At 43.7% G+C, this 17,187-nt stretch overlaps 8 protein-coding genes across 8 annotated transcripts; 5 read left to right on the top strand and 3 right to left on the bottom strand. All coding sequences in view use genetic code 12, as the record gives it.

Annotated features, from left to right (window-relative positions):
- Positions 1-107: 107 nt before the first annotated feature.
- PGUG_02566 (uncharacterized protein) lies at positions 108-2,186 on the top strand (the record flags this gene model as incomplete). Its single annotated transcript, XM_001484787.1, has 1 exon — positions 108-2,186. The coding sequence occupies one exon, from the start codon at positions 108-110 to the stop codon at positions 2,184-2,186; it is 2,079 nt and encodes a 692-aa protein (XP_001484837.2).
- A 21-nt stretch (positions 2,187-2,207) lies between these two features.
- On the bottom strand, positions 2,208-2,759 carry PGUG_02565 (snoRNA-binding rRNA-processing protein; the record flags this gene model as incomplete). The annotated part of the gene is made up of 1 exon (XM_001484786.1): positions 2,208-2,759. The coding sequence occupies one exon, from the start codon at positions 2,757-2,759 to the stop codon at positions 2,208-2,210; it is 552 nt and encodes a 183-aa protein (XP_001484836.2).
- A 405-nt stretch (positions 2,760-3,164) lies between these two features.
- MRPL6 (mitochondrial 54S ribosomal protein uL6m) lies at positions 3,165-3,827 on the top strand (the record flags this gene model as incomplete). Its single annotated transcript, XM_001484785.1, has 1 exon — positions 3,165-3,827. The coding sequence occupies one exon, from the start codon at positions 3,165-3,167 to the stop codon at positions 3,825-3,827; it is 663 nt and encodes a 220-aa protein (XP_001484835.2).
- A 151-nt stretch (positions 3,828-3,978) lies between these two features.
- PGUG_02563 (mitochondrial 54S ribosomal protein uL3m) lies at positions 3,979-4,818 on the top strand (the record flags this gene model as incomplete). Its single annotated transcript, XM_001484784.1, has 1 exon — positions 3,979-4,818. One exon carries the CDS (start codon positions 3,979-3,981, stop codon positions 4,816-4,818), a length of 840 nt encoding a protein of 279 aa, XP_001484834.2.
- Positions 4,819-5,151: 333 nt separating this feature from the next.
- PGUG_02562 (trans-hexaprenyltranstransferase) lies at positions 5,152-6,579 on the bottom strand (the record flags this gene model as incomplete). Its single annotated transcript, XM_001484783.1, has 1 exon — positions 5,152-6,579. One exon carries the CDS (start codon positions 6,577-6,579, stop codon positions 5,152-5,154), a length of 1,428 nt encoding a protein of 475 aa, XP_001484833.2.
- Positions 6,580-6,735: 156 nt separating this feature from the next.
- On the bottom strand, positions 6,736-9,201 carry NTH1 (alpha,alpha-trehalase NTH1; the record flags this gene model as incomplete). Its single annotated transcript, XM_001484782.1, has 1 exon — positions 6,736-9,201. One exon carries the CDS (start codon positions 9,199-9,201, stop codon positions 6,736-6,738), a length of 2,466 nt encoding a protein of 821 aa, XP_001484832.2.
- A 440-nt stretch (positions 9,202-9,641) lies between these two features.
- On the top strand, positions 9,642-11,189 carry PGUG_02560 (MFS transporter; the record flags this gene model as incomplete). Its single annotated transcript, XM_001484781.1, has 1 exon — positions 9,642-11,189. One exon carries the CDS (start codon positions 9,642-9,644, stop codon positions 11,187-11,189), a length of 1,548 nt encoding a protein of 515 aa, XP_001484831.2.
- A 1,654-nt stretch (positions 11,190-12,843) lies between these two features.
- PGUG_02559 (uncharacterized protein) lies at positions 12,844-17,145 on the top strand (the record flags this gene model as incomplete). The annotated part of the gene is made up of 1 exon (XM_001484780.1): positions 12,844-17,145. The coding sequence occupies one exon, from the start codon at positions 12,844-12,846 to the stop codon at positions 17,143-17,145; it is 4,302 nt and encodes a 1,433-aa protein (XP_001484830.2).
- Positions 17,146-17,187: the final 42 nt, after the last annotated feature.

Below are 17,187 nucleotides of genomic sequence, written 5' to 3'. Positions count from 1 at the left end.
CTGATAAATTTCGGATTTTTCTCGAGCCATAGGACAGGGGTAATAACCATCGTTTGATTCCAGCTCTGGCTACTACACTCGCTTAACATCGTACCAGATACTATAGAATGGATCCTGCTAACATCTGGCCTTTGCTTTTCCCCCGTAAGTCCGATGACGACGGATGCAGTGGGAGCAATAAAAACTCAGCCAAATGCGAAAAACCCGTCAACAACGACGATTCTTTGACCATCGGATTGGGAGTGGGTATTCCCGTGTTTGTGATTCTTTGTGTGTTGGGAGTAATTTTGTTCAGAACTATGCGTCGGAACAAGAAAGAAGCTATGGAACGTGATCCCGATTTTGACGAGACTGGCGAGGCTACCGCGTTGCCCGATTTTCCAAATACTCAACAAACCTATCAAATGGAGAACCCCTTCCATAACCGAAACTCATTGAGGTATCCACAGAGCATGGGAGCTCATAACAAGTCTACAAGTTCTTTGAATAAGAGTGAAAGTAATGATCCATACTTGGATGCCATAGTGTTGCCATACCATCACGATACAGGTTCCAAAGCATCACTCGATATGTTTGCTCGACAATTGAGTGAGCTCAACACCACGCCGAGAGCGTCGGGAATCATTACTAGGACAAGAAATTCTAGTTTCACTAACGCCAGCAATTTTCAAATGCCCCACTCTAATAGTGTCTCTCCTCAAAAATCTAATTTGAAAGAGGCCAGAGCTCCTCAGGGCCGTAGTCCAACTAAAAAAGTCGGTGGTACAACGTATGCCAATGTCCCAAGTGGTGCTGAAGCTGCTGTATCTGATGCTGCTTCATTGGAGCTGGTCTCGGATTCGGAAACATCTGGATCTGACTCTTTGACTACAGGAACTAGAGGGGACAAATTCGCTCTCAATTACGAAAACGAGTCTACTGCTAGCTTTCCTAATCAAAGCAAGGAGTATGCTGGTCAGGGCTTTTCTTCCAACACTACTACCGACCACTCTTATACATGGGATGAAAAGGAACACGCCGTACCTCAGTTTACTATAAACAGCCCAGAAACTGAACTGAAGGAGCGAGAACCAGAGGCCAAGAATATAGAGCCACCTAGCATGACTGAGCGTGAAGAGGAAACTGAACATTCTCCATTCAATGACTCACAGGTTGCCGAGACTCTGAGCAATTTTTTGCTCGGAGAAGAGCCATCTGACCGCCAGGAAGAGTTGAGCACGAACTTCTTCAAGGCAGGTGAGCAAAAGGGACTTGCTGTTGAAGAAAAACCGGCTCGCAGCAAATCTCCTAGAATTTCTGCTTTCAATTTACTCCAAAACGATAGTGATGACGAGGGAGCGGACGAAAAAGTACTATCAGCTGAGCAGGAAGAGGAGTTGCAACGTATGAAGTCGGTCTATAAAGTGTATTTCGATCGTGAAAACTCTGTTAAGCATACGGGTGAGGGAGAAAACAGAGAATTCAAGTATGACCAGACTCAAGCGCTTCCTCAGATCAATGCTGAAGAAATGGACCGATTGAAGATCAACAACGAGTTGCACACTGATACAAATTATGACAAGAGGTTGACGACTACTTCTTCGATTTATGAGAACCCCGATATTTCTTCAGCTGAGCAGTCATATATGTACCAACAGCAGCAATATGCTCAGGGTCAGTATAACCCCAACTACTACGGACAAGAATATGGATACGGAGGACAATATCAGGGTCCTCCTCCAGAACTCCCACAGTTGCAACAGTTACCCCCACCTTCCGATATCCGTAAGTCTACTATTCAGACATATACCGATTTCCAACCGAAGAACAAGAATCCAGTGAATTCTCCAAAACAACCATTTGTGCCCATCGAAAATGAGGGAGTGTGGTCCAGCCCGGTGGCTTCGTCGCCACTGTTACAGTCCATAGGTACGTTTGGACCTCAGCTGACAGCTTCGATGCCCACCTATCACGAAGGTCTTGGAAACCCAGGAGTCATCCCCTCTGCTACCCAAATGTCGCGGTCATCGGTGGTAATGTTGAACCCAGTGACAGAGATTACCAAACAGAGGACTTTCCGTCCTGCTGGTTCGCTTCCTGGTAACAATTCACCCTACATACCAAGTGGTTTCAACCAGTCGGAAAACGACTTGATCCCTAACAACCGTAAGAGTGATGTTAGGAGAATGATGAATACCAACTTTTAGCTACTATACATTTCATTTATTTCATGCTAATTCGTAATCGTCGATCTTGTTCTTGTACTTGAGAACATTCCTCTTGATCTTGGAAGTGTCAACCCAAGTCAAGTAGTCCTCCAACAGACGAGTGATTAAATATGCTGGATCGGTAATCACATTGGGTCCGACTCTCACATGTCCTTGTTCTATAAATGTGACTGCGTCCTTCAATGTCTCTGCCATCTTGAGACGGCACATCACCACTCCTATTCTTCGGCGACAAAATGCACTCACAGAAACCTTATTTTCCAAGTCAGAAATCTTGGACTTACTTGCCAAGACCCCCATATTGTAGAGCTTCTCTAATAAGAGCTGCTCGTGCTTGATTCTATAGGGATCCGTGGGTTTTAAAAGAGAAAGTTTGTGTGCCAACTTGCGAATCTCACCGCAGATTTTATTGTACTTGTGGTAGTCTTCACGGTTCTGGATATGGTATGTACGCATCACCTGCGTATCGCGGTGGTTCTGGTCCTGCTTCCAGTCGAGGAAGTCGACTTTTTTGAGCAACTTCAGCTCATGATGCTTCAAGTGTCTAACCATTATTGAACTGTTTCCGCGATGAGGTTGAAATATATCGCTGCTTACGTCAGCGGTGGATACAGTGAAATACTAAAACAAGGTATAGAATTAAAAGTGTTTTGTAGTTGTGATGAAATATTAGCTGAATCTTGTGCCCACATGTAGTAGGAGTCTTTTCGTTGACAAATGAAATTATGACAGATTTCAGGCTTTTGAAAAATCTTAAACTTTCGAATCAAAGACAATAGATTGTCTTTTTTACCCTAGCTCCTATGACAATTAGCCGTGCTCCATGACTCAGTAGCACTTCCTGCAAAAGAATACCAATCACTATTTTTATTCTATCAATTCTTTAACCACCTCCAGTATCCTGCACACAACTCGTTATACGCAATTTTTCACCAACTGTCGATTTTGTAACCACGAATGTTGCAATCGATCCGACTTTCGGCGGTCCGGTCCTTCTCGTCCACGACTGCAAGGCTTTCCAATGTGGGCAAGCAACCCATAAAACTAGGAGAAGGCGTAGAATGTTACACGGAAGGCATTCCATACGAGTTTTGCAAGTCGTTCACGAAAGGTAAAAACACCATTAAATTGAATAAACAAGTCATTGTAAAGGGACCAAAAGGAGTACTCAAGGTGGCAGTTCCCGAGTTTGTCAAGGTGGAACTGGGAGATGGCTTGGTCAAGGTTAGCGTGAATGATGCTAACGACAAAATTCAACGTACGATGTGGGGAACTTCTAGAGCGTTGATACAAAACCATATAATAGGAACATCCGAGGGTCATTTGGCGATTGTTAAGTTTGTTGGTACGGGATACAGAGCCACTATTGAGCAGAAGAGCGATGGTACCTATATCGCCTTGAAAATAGGATTTCCATACAACCCTGAGTTGAAGGTTCCAGAAGGCTTGCTGGTGAGTTCTCCAGCACCTACTAGACTTTTAATTGAAGGTAAAGACAAGCAGCAAGTGAAACTCTTTGCTGCACGCATCAGAGAGCACAAAAAGCCCGAACCATATAAAGGTAAGGGAATTTATGTGGATAACGAAACGATAAAGTTGAAAGAAAAGAAGGTGAAGTAAGCTGAATGGACCGAAAAATTCTTAGGACAACCGATCTCTAGTGTTTCCGTCATTTCCAAATGTTTAGAGCATCTTGTACATATACATAGTAAAAGTGACACAAAAGTGCCGTGCGATAGTTTCAAAATCTCGAAATTTTCATTCTACAGTAATGATCAGGAAGACATTAACTACGCACCTAGCGCCGTTGAGGCCGCTAGTGATAGCGAGAAATGTAGCACAGATCACACTGATCCATTCTGTGCCTTCGATGAAGACAAAAGTCCCCACTAAACAACATTCGTTGGAATTGTCAAACTTGCGAAAACAGCTATTGGACAGACCCGGCCTTCTAGGCATCAAAAGAGGCATGATCACCTGGTATACGGAAGACGGCAACCAGTTTGCTGCTACGGTATTGGAAGTAGACTCATGTGAAGTCATGGCCAACAAAACTAAGGAGACTGATGGGTACACTGCTGTAATGGTTGGACTGGGAACAAAGTTGAAAAATCTCACACCAGACCAATTAAGGTTAGCACAACAAGCTGGAGTTTCTCCTAAACGGTCTATAAGAGAATTCAGAGTGAGAGATGAGTCTGGATTGATTCCCGTAGGCACTGAATTGAGGGCAGATTATTTCGCAGTCGGCCAGTTGGTGGATGTGTCGGGAGTGTCAAAGGGTAAGGGATTTGCTGGTGTGATAAAGAGACATGGATTTGCTGGACTTCAAGCGTCGCACGGTGTGTCCAAGGCTCACAGATCCGCTGGTTCTACTGGTGCTACACAAGATCCAGGACGAGTATTGCCCGGTAAAAAGATGGCAGGACACATGGGAGCTGTCAACCGCACAGTGTTCAACAACGAAGTGTTGCATGCCGACGGAGATGCCGGCATTTTGGTGGTCAAGGGCGTTGTTCCTGGCCCCAACAAGTCGGTGATCAAGATCAGAGACGCCAAGAAATTATACGGCCGGTCGCTCTTGAGCATGAAAAATGTAAATAGAACGTGAATACACGCTGACGAACTACAAATTTTTAGCTAATTCCTAGTTGCTCACTCTTTCAACGTCATCCTGACCTCAGGATAATGTCCAAAGCTGTAAAACAACTGATGCAAAGCATCATGAGAAGGTTCCAAAAAATAGCGAGCACCATATAAAGACAATACCCGGATGGTTCTGGTAAAAGGCAAGAACCATGTACGATAGATATTGATCTTCTGGCGCCAGAGAAATGGAGAGCGCGATGGCCTTTTATATTGTGTTGCCGGCGTGCGTGTACCAAGATGTCGTTCCCGATTGGGTTAATCCAAAAATTGCAGCCAAATCTATATCTATGTACAATTACTTCGTTCTAGTCAAGATTGAGTTCGTCAAAAGCTCGAGAGCACTACGAGCGTCCGACTCAGGCAACACTCGTAAATTACCAAGGGCCTTCATGCAATATTCTTGCGCCATCTTCCGAGTTTGTTCCACTCCATTACACTGATCTACTGCCAGACGAGCCAACTCCACATCTCCAGGTTCTTTGAATTTGCGTGAAATCAACTCACCGAGTTCGGGTCTCTCTTTCCAAGCAAAGAGAATAGGTGCCGTGGCAAGCCCGAGCTTCAAGTCTGCCTGGCTGGGTTTTCCAATGGCATTGTCACTCGAGGTGTAGTCGAGCATGTCATCGACGATTTGGAAACACAAGCCCAAATTTCGGCCGAAATCGTAGCAATTTTGCACCACGTCATCCTGAGCACCACTCAACACTGCCGCTGCCCGAGCCAGTTTGGACATTAAGGACGCTGTCTTCAAATAAGTTTTGTGAAGGTAGTACTCAAAAGCAGCATTGACATTGGTTTCATGATCTACATCGGCAGGTGTTTGCACCGAGTATTCATGCTGCTTGGTGGGAACCTTACCCGTGGGTGTAGGCACGGGCTTCAGTTCTCCTCCGTTATTGATATCTGAACTTTGGTTGAGAACGGTGTTTTTGAGCTGCATAAATTCACCCTCCACCAAATTGGCAATGGTGGTGGATAACAACTCAATGACCTCAGGATTACGGAGTCTGGCAATGGCTACCGATGCTCTGCCCAAGAGGAAGTCTCCAGCTAATACTGCCATTTTATTGGTAAAAGCAACATTCCCGCTGGGTCTACCTCGGCGAGCATCGGACATGTCTATAACGTCGTCATGGAGTAAAGATGCGGTATGGATCATTTCTACGATTTCTGCAAGCCTCCTTTGTTTCGGCAAAATCCCATTGGATGCATCGAACTCGGGCAACGCATCCATGGGCTTCGAAAGTGGGTCTAGAATCACCTTGGGGTTGATACCATGAAGAATAGCCAACGGCGAAATAGAATCATCTACCGATTTCCCGGCAACCACGGTATGCGAAGTTGGGGTTCCCTTGAACGGCTGCTGGTCTACAACGTCCAAGTCGTCAATTGCCGTTCGGTTTCGTTGTTCCACAGGAATTTTCAGCAATGCCTTCGACAAAAGCAACACAATTAATGGTCGTACGTTTTTTCCCTCGGCCTCAAAATAGTACGAACTCACCCTATTGAGGGTGGGATGGCCCGAGCCGATCATGCTGGCAATGGATTTTGCCAAATTGGACATTTCATGGCTAACAAGCAGAAAAGGGTCGTTGAACGACGCTCGGCTCGAAGGCAGAACCAATTTTTCAGCGGTTTCCACCGCAGTCTTAAATGTCAGTGTATGCCTAAGGGCCATAATACCCATGCTGGGGCGGATGACTACCCGCAGAAAGCCATACATTCCAACGTTGCTTTGGGTTTGCCTGAAACGAAAATGTCAAACTTGTTACAAATCTACCGGGCGCACGACTGTCGTGAGGATTTCGAGGCTTTCATGACATCACTCGGTGACGTAATTCTACAGTTTGCGGCCAGAAAATTGTTGTATAATACTCTATTATTGGAAAAGCTCACGCTGTTTGGGATGCATGTTGCGCAAAAACACCTCGGGGGGTGTCAAGGTGCCCAAACATCTCTTAGCATGTAGATTGAGGAAAGTAAGTCCCAAAAGATACGATGTATTGACCCACCCAAAACCTTCCGTGGCAACACCTTTGAAATCAAGTCCTTGATTACCATACTCGGCATCCACTTTGTGAGGAACAGCACCCTTGCAGACATTGTACTTTTCAACGATAACACCATTGTAGTCAACAAATGCTTTGGTGATTAAGTAGAGCCATCTATAAGCCAACCGGTTAGCAGCACCACCATAGCCATAGTTTGCCAAACCAATCCACGCCAAGATTTGCTGAGGTGCCCATCCGTATGGGTAATCCCATTGACGAGATGGTCTGCTAATACTGATCTCACCTCTGGATCGAAGAGTTCCTGCTGCCAATCCACCAAACTCCTCGAATTTGGACAAGGAATTTTTCACCAACTTGTCTGCCTGATGCTGCGATGCCACCTTGGACCAAAGAGGCCAGAAGGCAGTGGCTGACTCATATTTTGCCTGTTTCTTTTCTTTGACATGATAGTCGTAGTAAATAGAATCTTCTTCGTTCCACAAATACTTGGCGACATTTTCCTTTCTCTTTCTTGCTCGCTCTTCCCATACCCCTGGAGTATGTTTCTCGTTGGTATATGGATTAACAAGCTCACCATCAAAGAAAGCCTCAATAATAAACTGGATATCAACCTCATACTTGTATAATAACGAATTGAGGTCCACTGTGGCAAGGTATGCTGCCTTTCCTTCAAGTCTGTAACTGGTGTCATGTCCCAGCTCTCTCACGGCACGATCGTGTAAGAAGTATTCATCCAAGTCTGGCTCAATGATTTCTCCATTGTTGTACTTTTCAATGAATTCATCATGGGAAACGGAGTGTTTCTCAGTATATTTCTTCAAGATTGCGTTGAAATGAGATGATTCAGTTTCTGGGGGAATTCCCTTACCTTCAGGATGATAACAGGACAATCCAGTCAGCTCATCAAGACGAGGCGGAGCACACCAAATTGTCTCGTACTCCTTGATAGCCGCAAGAGTTGCCCGACGTAAAAAGTCTATCAGGTCCTCCAATCTCTCTGGGGCTACCTCCATGGTCTTGTTAAATACTCGCAAAGTCATATCCGTGAGAAATGGCGGTTGCGACCGTCCCAAATAATAGGAACGATTTGCGTTCAAAATCTTGCCGTAATGATGAATCTCGTAGATGAAATTTTCGGTCATTCCTCTAGATAAACGGAGATGCTCCTGCTTCTGAGGGGTAACATCAGTTAAGAGACCAAGAACCATCATGTACGAATCCCAACCGTACAACTCATTGAATCTTCCACCAGGGACGACGTAGGGTTCGTTCAACAAGTTTTTCGGATCGTTAGGATCAGGCTTAGAGCTCAACACCAAGAGACCTGGCTTCTTGTTGATCGACTTGATATAATCCGCATCGATCACTTCAGGAAGCATTTGCACGTCAAAATGCACATTTGGGTCATTTGTCTTGGCCAGCTTGAAATATTCGTATTGGTCTGGACGATTATGAGGAATATATATCCGGTTGGTCTGCCGGTTGACAACCTTGTTACCATTTTCGTCGATGTATTCCTCTTTGATTTTGGTGTCTTTCGACATTTCCACCACATTTTCCCGGGTGAGTTCACGAGTCAAACCCTTCCAGAACTGGGTAGTAATGACCCTTTGAATTCTCGCCACAGGGTTCTCGTTAAGACGGCCCTCGTCCAAAATCATCTGCTTGCGGCCGTATCTTTTGGCGATGGTGAGTTCTTGAAGCAAGTTGGACAACATGTATGTGCCTCTCACATCAATCTGGTTGTAACCGTTCGAGTTTGCAGTTCCCAACTTGAGAACCTTGGGTCCTGAGTCCTCGATGGTAATTTGGCAGTTATGGTCGGTGTCTTCATTTTCCAAAAGTTGTCTCAAAGTTGCATCGATGTCACTGATGTAAAACTTTTGCAGTTTGAATGCAGAGTCGTCGAGAGATGCCCTTCTCATTTGAAGCGATGACTTGGGCACAGACACCGAGTCTGGCAGTTGAGAAGGTACCCGTGGAGGAGGCAGCAGTAAACTGCCGGTACTCTCTGCTTGGACATCACAAGGATAAATAGATGGTCGTTTTTGTTGCGGAACCTCGTTCACCGTATCAGTTGAGTCCCGTGGGTCCGGACTGGATTCGTCGGAAACTGGGGCAGAACCTTCGACGGGATCCAAAGGACCATCATCGTCAAAAAATCGCAGTTTTGTCTTGGGCTCAAACACAGAAAATGTCCTCACCCTTCCCAATTTCGATTTAGCCGACAAATGCGAAGGGTTGGTTTTTCGTCCGTAATAGTTTTCCGCGGTATCAAACATGTCTTCTTCGCTTGATACCAGCAGTTGCCGCCGTGGCCAGAACGAACTCATTTGTACCAATTATAATATGAATGAAAAGTGAGAGTTTTAAAAATCAAAAAAATTAGAAACGGTTCGGCCGGTATTTATTATCTGTTTCAACGGTAATCTCAGATCAGCGCTGGTAAACCTTCGAAACGTGACCCCGCAAATGTGTTGTCCGTCCCGATAAACCCTCCATGACATAATTGTGCGCGGGGCGATCCCCACAGATCCTGCACATAGGGTATTGGATGCAGGTAAGCACCCTGGTACCGGTTGCAGAAGGGAATAATTTTTGCGAGCATTTGCAGGTACTGGGGGGCTTTGGAAGCGTGTCGGTTAATGGGAAAAATTTACTTATGATTGGATAAGCTGGGTTAGTTCCAGTAGACATTTTTCTTCCATATTTACTTTTGCGCGTAATTTACATTTGCACATCAGGTTCTTAGAAATTCGGTAAAATTCGATTCATGTCAACTTTGGACCCCCCTATTATAGAAAAGGTCGATATTGCCCTTAAAAAGGAATGGGATGGAGGGAGACGGCTTCTGGTGGCGCAAATGACCAGTGCTGGAAGGTCGGCAGAACTTCCAAATCAAGTGATTAGTCCTGCTGATGCAAATTCAATTGTGTCTAGTATTCAGGAGCAAGAACAACCGGGTCCAAAACAGCTCCCGCCCATGACGAGCCGCAATCCGCCTCGGAACTTGTGGAGAATTGTGTCTGTTTGCTTGTTGAACTTTGGGAACGGGTACCTGGATGCCGCTCCTGGTGCATTAATTCCTTTCATTGAGAAGTATTATGATATCAGTTACTCAATTGTATCGTTGATTTGGATGTCGAATGCTGCTGGGTTTATAGCAGTGGCTTGCCTATCACACAAAATCCGACCATTGCTTGGAAGACAGAAATCTTTAACCTTGGGGTGTTTCTTCTTGTGTGCAATGTACTCCATAGTTCTGTCCGGAACTCGTTTCCCGGTCATAGTGTTGGCATTTTTCTTTGGCGGAATAGGAATGGCTATCACGTTGGCCCAAGCAAATGTGTTTCTTGCTGGTCTAGATAAAGGGTCGAAATACTTGAGTTTCTGTCATGGTTCTTATGGAGTAGGTGCTACTATTTCTCCTCTCCTAGCCACATTAATGGTGACCCATGGAGTTCCATGGCATTACGCATACATCATCAACCTTACACTTGCTCTATCCACCGGCACAATTGTTTGGTTTTCTTTCCGTGGTGCAGACGAGGATTTGCAGCCTTGGGACGACGAACATGAACCTTTGATCTCAGACGAAATGACACCCTCGCAAACGGCCGACGAAGGTATTCAGCTTGGTGACATGTCGCAAACGCCTCGAAGAATGTCAACGGCAGCTCCTCCAAAGGGAATGAGCCATTGGGATCTCATGCAATTGGCATTGAAAAATTACTTGACATGGACCATGGCACTTTGTGTTCTCTTCTATCAAGGTTCTGAGGTATCCATGGCAGGATGGATCGTGACGTATTTGACCGAGTACCGTCATGGCAACCCTAATTCCGTGGGTTATGTTGCTTCTGGTTTCTGGGGTGGTTTGACAATTGGCCGGCTTGTAGTCGCACGTCCTGCTCATGTCTACCTTGGAGTAAGAAGAAGCGTATTGATATTTTCTGCTATCACAGTTGCATTGGTAATCATGACATGGGTCTTGCCCAACGCCATAGCAGCTGGTGTTTGCGTATCACTAGCTGGTGTGATGATTGGCCCATCGTACATTTTGATAATTACAATGGCTGCGAAAATCATTCCTCGCAAAATTCAAATTGTCTCTATAACTATCATGACTGCCTTTGGGTCGTCTGGAGGAGCAATTTTCCCTTTTTTGGTTGGTTTGCTTTCTCAGAGTGCTGGAACGTATGTGGTGCTTCCCGTCTTTATTGCCTTGTATACAACCATGATGATTTTGTGGGGTTGCTTACCCAATGCCGAACGTATGGATAAAGGCGGTATCCATTCGATATGGGAACGGATTTGGTAAGATGGAAGATTGCAATAGATTGAAATAGATTGTGATAATAGATTTTGATATGATATGGAATGCAATGGTTGACTTTCTCAGTATTCTCTACTGCTACCTTCGCGGCAATAGAGTGCGCCGCTTGCGTAAAGTAACTTTGTTCCCGGTTTGGTGAAATGTAATTCTCGTAATTGCCATCAACGGGCGGGCGTTTCCTTGCGCTTAAACTTAAAACTGTACTATAATCGCATATGGGGTAAAGAGCAAGAGCCAAAGTTTTGCATGTGGAGCAGAATTGCATTAGTTGTGTAGCAGCAAATTGTAGTCTTACTTCGTTTATTCCATTTTAACCACATACTCCAAAAGTTTTGTCTTTTTCACCATATTTTGTGAGATGCAAAACAAGTTCCATAATTAGCAATCGAAAATGACTAAGAATAAATCTCATAGATACTCTTAAACAAGAACATCCTGATTAATGTATTTGCACTCTCTTATAGTTTAAAAGCAACAATAGGCCATAATAGAAGAGCGTAGCATTCAATTTGGCATGACCGAAGGTATTTCGCTGGACGATGCCATACCAACCCAAATCGATTGAATCCACAAAAATTCCCATATCTCAGCCATGAACTTATCGCTCGATTGTTTCAAACTTGTGTCATCAGATAAGCATGTGGTGGCGATAGGTGGCCATTGGTGACAATTGGTGGCAATTTCGTTCGGCTCCGTATTATGGCCGCATAATGAGTCATTGGCGGAATTATCAACGGAGTAGTCTGCAAATTTCATGATCGCTTATCGACGTACGGCGTCATTCTGGAATCTAGAACACACAAATCTATTTGCAATTACCCAAGCCAAGCCATGGAAGAATTGTGCTGATTATTTAGGGGACCCGAAGTTGACCATTTGTCGATCATCTCAGTCAGTCAAGCCGTTGAGATTACTAAAGCAGCCTTGCACCGTTCTTCTCAACGCAGATCCTATTGTATTTTGCATTCGTGAGGCGCCGAAAGTAAATGTGCCGCTCATAACCTGTGACGGCAAATCGGATTCGCAGCCACTTTCGGAGCTGTGGCCATTACGGCAAAATAAAATAGTGAAAAGCAACGAAGAGCAGGCGCAATCTCTTCAATGGAAAACAAATTACAACATAGAGTCAAGCAATCATGGATTTCAAATGCACGTATATTGATAGGCTGTAGCCGGAGACTCGGCTCTATCTAATTCCGCTTTTGTCGTTTACGAAACCTGCGCCCCACGCGCGGCTGTACACCCAATTAGGCATGTAGCCCCGTTTACATCCGTTAACTCCTCGAATTTGTTAGCCGCTTATCTAATCGTGCGTGTGTCATGGCGCCTCATGAAGCGATGGCATAGAATATAAGCGCAAAGTTGCCCCCAAGATCAGAATTGCCATCGTATTTGAGACTCTTGAAGTGGAATTTTTATATTTCGATCACTGGCTATTTTATTAGCTTGGTATCATTTCGTGAATTTAAATCTATACTATCAACAAGAGAGCATACTTGCATTTGTCATTATCTTGGTTGTTAAACGATTACAAAATCACCGTGCAACACAGCTTTTGATTTTCATAAAAACTTGGAACATTGCTATCCAAGGAAAAGTTCGTTCATTATAATCACATCAAAACCAATATTAGTGTATCATGAGTAACGCTGAAGGGCGGCTCGAAGCTGATGTTCGGCCTCAGAAACGTCTCTTATCACGAGTACTTTCGAAAAAGGTTCCACCTATACCGCTTGATGATGAACGTAAACCATACCCACATAAATCAGCCAACATTATCTCCCAGATATTTTTCTGGTGGCTCTTTCCTGTTATGAATGCTGGTTATAAAAGAACATTGACCAGTCAGGATTTGTTCACTCTTCCTGATGATGTCAAGGTGGAGACTATGGCCAACAAATTCTATAAATCGTTTGAGATTCGTTCCAGTAAAGCTCGTGTCAAACATATACAAAAGAAATGCAAAGCCAGAGGTGAAAATTTGGGTAATTCGTCGGTGGATGCAGAAGACGATCTTGCTGATTACCAACTTCCCAAGACAGTTCCCATTTTTGCACTTTTGGACACTTTTTGGTGGCAGTACTTGACTGCCTCGATATTCTTGGTGTTGGCAAATGGTGGTATGACATGTAACCCATTGCTAAGCAAACATTTGATCAAGTATGTTGAATTAAAGGCCTATGGACACGAAACAGGAGTTGGAAAGGGAGTTGGTTATGCCTTGGGATCTGCTGGCGTCATCTTGGTTACGGGTCTTTGCATTAATCACTTCTTCTACAGATCAATGCTTACTGGCGCTCAGGCAAAGGCTGTTCTCACAAAGGCACTCCTTGATAAGTCATTCAGACTTAATGCAGAAGCCAGACATAAGTACCCCACAAGTAAGATCACCTCCATGATGGGTACTGACTTGGCTCGTATTGATTTTGCCCTTGGTTTTCAACCATTCTTGTTTGTTTTTCCAATCCCAGTTGCTATCGCCATCGCCATCTTAATCATCAACGTTGGAGCTGTTTCCTTGATTGGTGTTGCTTTGTTGTTCATTTTTATGATCGCTATTACGTTGAGTACCGTAAAGCTTTTCAAATACCGTGCAAAAGCCAATGCTTTCACAGACAGAAGAGTTGATTACATCAAAGAGGTGTTGAATAACCTTAAAATCATAAAGTTTTATTCCTGGGAACCTCCATACCACGACGGTATTACAGAAGTGAGAAGAAAAGAAATGAAAATCATCTACAGCATGCAAGTCTTGCGTAACATTGTGACAGCTTTTGCTATGTCATTGACCTTATTTGCATCCATGGTGTGTTTCTTGGTACTTTACGCAGTGAAGAGTAAGAGCAGAGACCCCGCAGCAATTTTCTCCTCTGTATCATTGTTCAATGTCTTGACTCAACAAGTTATCATGCTTCCAATGGCTTTAAATAGTGGTGTTGATGCTTACATCGGAATCACTCGTGTCGGAGCGTTCATGGATGCGGGTGAGATTGACCACAAAGATACTAAAATTGAAGCCGAGGGTGACAATTTGAATCATATGATTGAAGCCAACGATGCAATCCGCGTTCAAAATGGTCATTTTGAGTGGGAAACTTTTGAACAGGATAATGAGGAAGAGGACAAAAAGAAAGACAAAGCTGGCGAAGCCAGTAAAGAGGATTCAACTCAAGAAAAAATCAAGGGTGACGATAAATCCGAAGGTAAGACGTCCGATGATGATTCTAGCACCTTGGAGGAGAAGTCCTTTGTGGGACTCAAGAATATAAACTTGACGGTCAAGAAGGGAGAGTTCGTGGTTATTACAGGTCTCATTGGTTCTGGTAAATCTTCCTTGTTGAGCGCTTTGGCTGGATTCATGAAGAAGTCAGAGGGTACGCTCGCCGTCAACGGGTCGCTTTTACTTTGTGGATATCCTTGGGTTCAAAATGCGACAGTCAAGGAGAATATCTTGTTTGGTAATGAATTCAACGAAGAGAGGTACAAAGACGTTGTGTATTCATGTTCTTTAGAGAGCGACTTGGATATTCTTCCTGCTGGAGACAGAACTGAAATTGGAGAAAGAGGTATTACCCTTTCTGGTGGTCAAAAAGCCAGAATCAATCTTGCCAGAGCCGTCTATGCGAACAAAGACATCATTTTAATGGACGACGTTTTGTCTGCTGTCGACGCAAGAGTTGGTAAGCATATTATGGAAAATTGTTTTTCACGTATGCTTGGTGATAAGACCAGAATTTTGGCAACTCACCAGTTATCTTTGATTGGTAATGCCGATAGGGTCGTGTTCTTGAATGGTGATGGCTCCATTGAGATTGGAACATTTGAAGAATTGAGCTCGAGTAATGCCGGTTTTCAAAAGTTAATGGCTTTTAACAGCGATTCACAATCTAGCAAGGATGATTCCAGTGAATTGATCGAAGACGCAGACGACAATGAAGTGAGAAGTTTGGCGTACGAGAAATACGAAGAAGATGAAGAACGCGAATTGGAAAGAGAGATGATCCAGCGTCAAATTTCGAAACGTTCATCGATCAAAACAAATGAAATTGACGAGGAAGCACTTCACAGAGATTATAACAAGGATAAGACTGGTGATGGAAAGCTTTTCATGGACGAAGAAAAAGCCGAAAATCAAATTTCCTTCGAAGTATACAAGAATTATGCCAAATATGGCAGTGGTGTTTTCAAGAACTATGGTATTGTTCCGATTGTCTTTTTGACATGTGTGTTAGCGACTTTCTGTCAGATTTTCACCAATACGTGGCTTTCATTTTGGACTGAACATCGTTTCGATGGAAGAAATGACGCTTTCTACATTGGATTATACATTATGTTCACTTTCCTTTCCTTCGTGATGCTTACCACTGAATTTGTTTTCTTGGTTTATATGACCAATACGGCTTCTGTGAAATTGAACATAATGGCAGTCAAAAGGATATTACATGCACCCATGTCATTTATGGACACCACTCCTATGGGACGTATATTGAACAGATTTACAAAGGACACAGATGTGTTGGACAATGAAATTGGTGACCAAATGAGATTCTTGCTCTTCACTTTTGCTAACATTGTCGGTGTCATCATTCTTTGTATTTGTTATTTGCCTTGGTTCGCAATTGCCGTACCTTTCTTGGGTTTCATTTTTGTGGCTATGGCAAACTATTATCAGGCATCTGCTCGTGAAATCAAGCGTCTAGAAGCTGTCAAACGGTCATTTGTTTACAACAATTTCAACGAAACATTGAGTGGAATGGCGACAATCAAGGCTTTCAAAGCTGCAAACCGGTTTTTGAACAAGAATAACACTTTCTTGAATAACACAAATGAAGCGTACTTCATCAATATTGCGAACCAGCGTTGGCTTGCTATTCATTTGGACATTTTGGCATGTGTCTTTGCGTTGATCATTGCATTGTTGTGTGTATTCAGGGTCTTCAGTATCAGCGCAGCATCTGTTGGTTTGTTGACCTCTTACGTTTTCCAGATTGCTGGCCAATTATCGATGTTGATTCGTACTTATACTCAAGTTGAAAACGAAATGAACGGAGTGGAACGTTTGTGTGAGTACGCATTCAAAATTCCAGAGGAAGCTCCATATTTAATTACTGAGAACACTCCGCCAAAGGAATGGCCACAACAAGGTGTTGTTTCATTTGACAAGGTCAACCTTTCATATCGTCCTGAGCTCCCATTGGTTTTAAGAGATGTTAGTTTTGATGTCAAGCCTATGGAGAAAATAGGTATTTGTGGTAGAACAGGTGCTGGAAAGTCTAGTATCATGACTGCTTTGTACCGTCTCTCTGAGCTCCAAAGCGGTAAGATCATTATTGACGGTATTGATATATCGACATTGGGCTTGCAGGATTTGAGATCAAAGTTATCTATCATTCCTCAAGACCCTGTTTTATTCAGAGGCACAATCAGGAAGAACCTCGATCCATTCGGAGATTATGACGATAACAAGCTTTGGGATGCTCTCAGAAGATCTGGATTGATCGAGGGTTCCAAATTGGAAGCTGTCAAGGAACAGGACAAGGATCTGCCTACATTGCACAAATTTCATCTTGACCAGGGAGTGGAAGATGAAGGTTCCAACTTCTCGTTAGGAGAAAGGCAGTTGATTGCCTTTGGCCGTGCTCTCGTGAGAGACTCAAAAATCTTAATTCTTGATGAGGCTACCTCATCAGTTGATTACGAGACGGACAGCAAAATTCAAGCTACGATTGTTAGAGAGTTTTCTCAGTGCACCATTTTGTGTATTGCTCACAGACTCAAAACAATCATTGATTATGATAAGATCCTTGTGTTGGATAAGGGAGAGGTCAGAGAGTTCGACACTCCATGGAACTTGTTCAACCTGGAAGATAGTATCTTCCAACAAATGTGCAAGCGGTCTAACATCACGGAGCAAGACTTTACCAGAAAGGAAAGCAATTAATACAAGTAATTAGTAACATATAATCTAAGGTATGGTTTGATT

This window comes from Meyerozyma guilliermondii, genomic scaffold, assembly GCF_000149425.1.
Source record: "Meyerozyma guilliermondii ATCC 6260 scaffold_3 genomic scaffold, whole genome shotgun sequence".
Classification (NCBI taxonomy): Eukaryota; Fungi; Ascomycota; class Pichiomycetes; order Serinales; family Debaryomycetaceae; genus Meyerozyma; species Meyerozyma guilliermondii.
The sequence above is the reverse complement of the archived record's forward strand: the minus strand, read 5'-3'. Positions and strand labels throughout refer to the sequence as shown.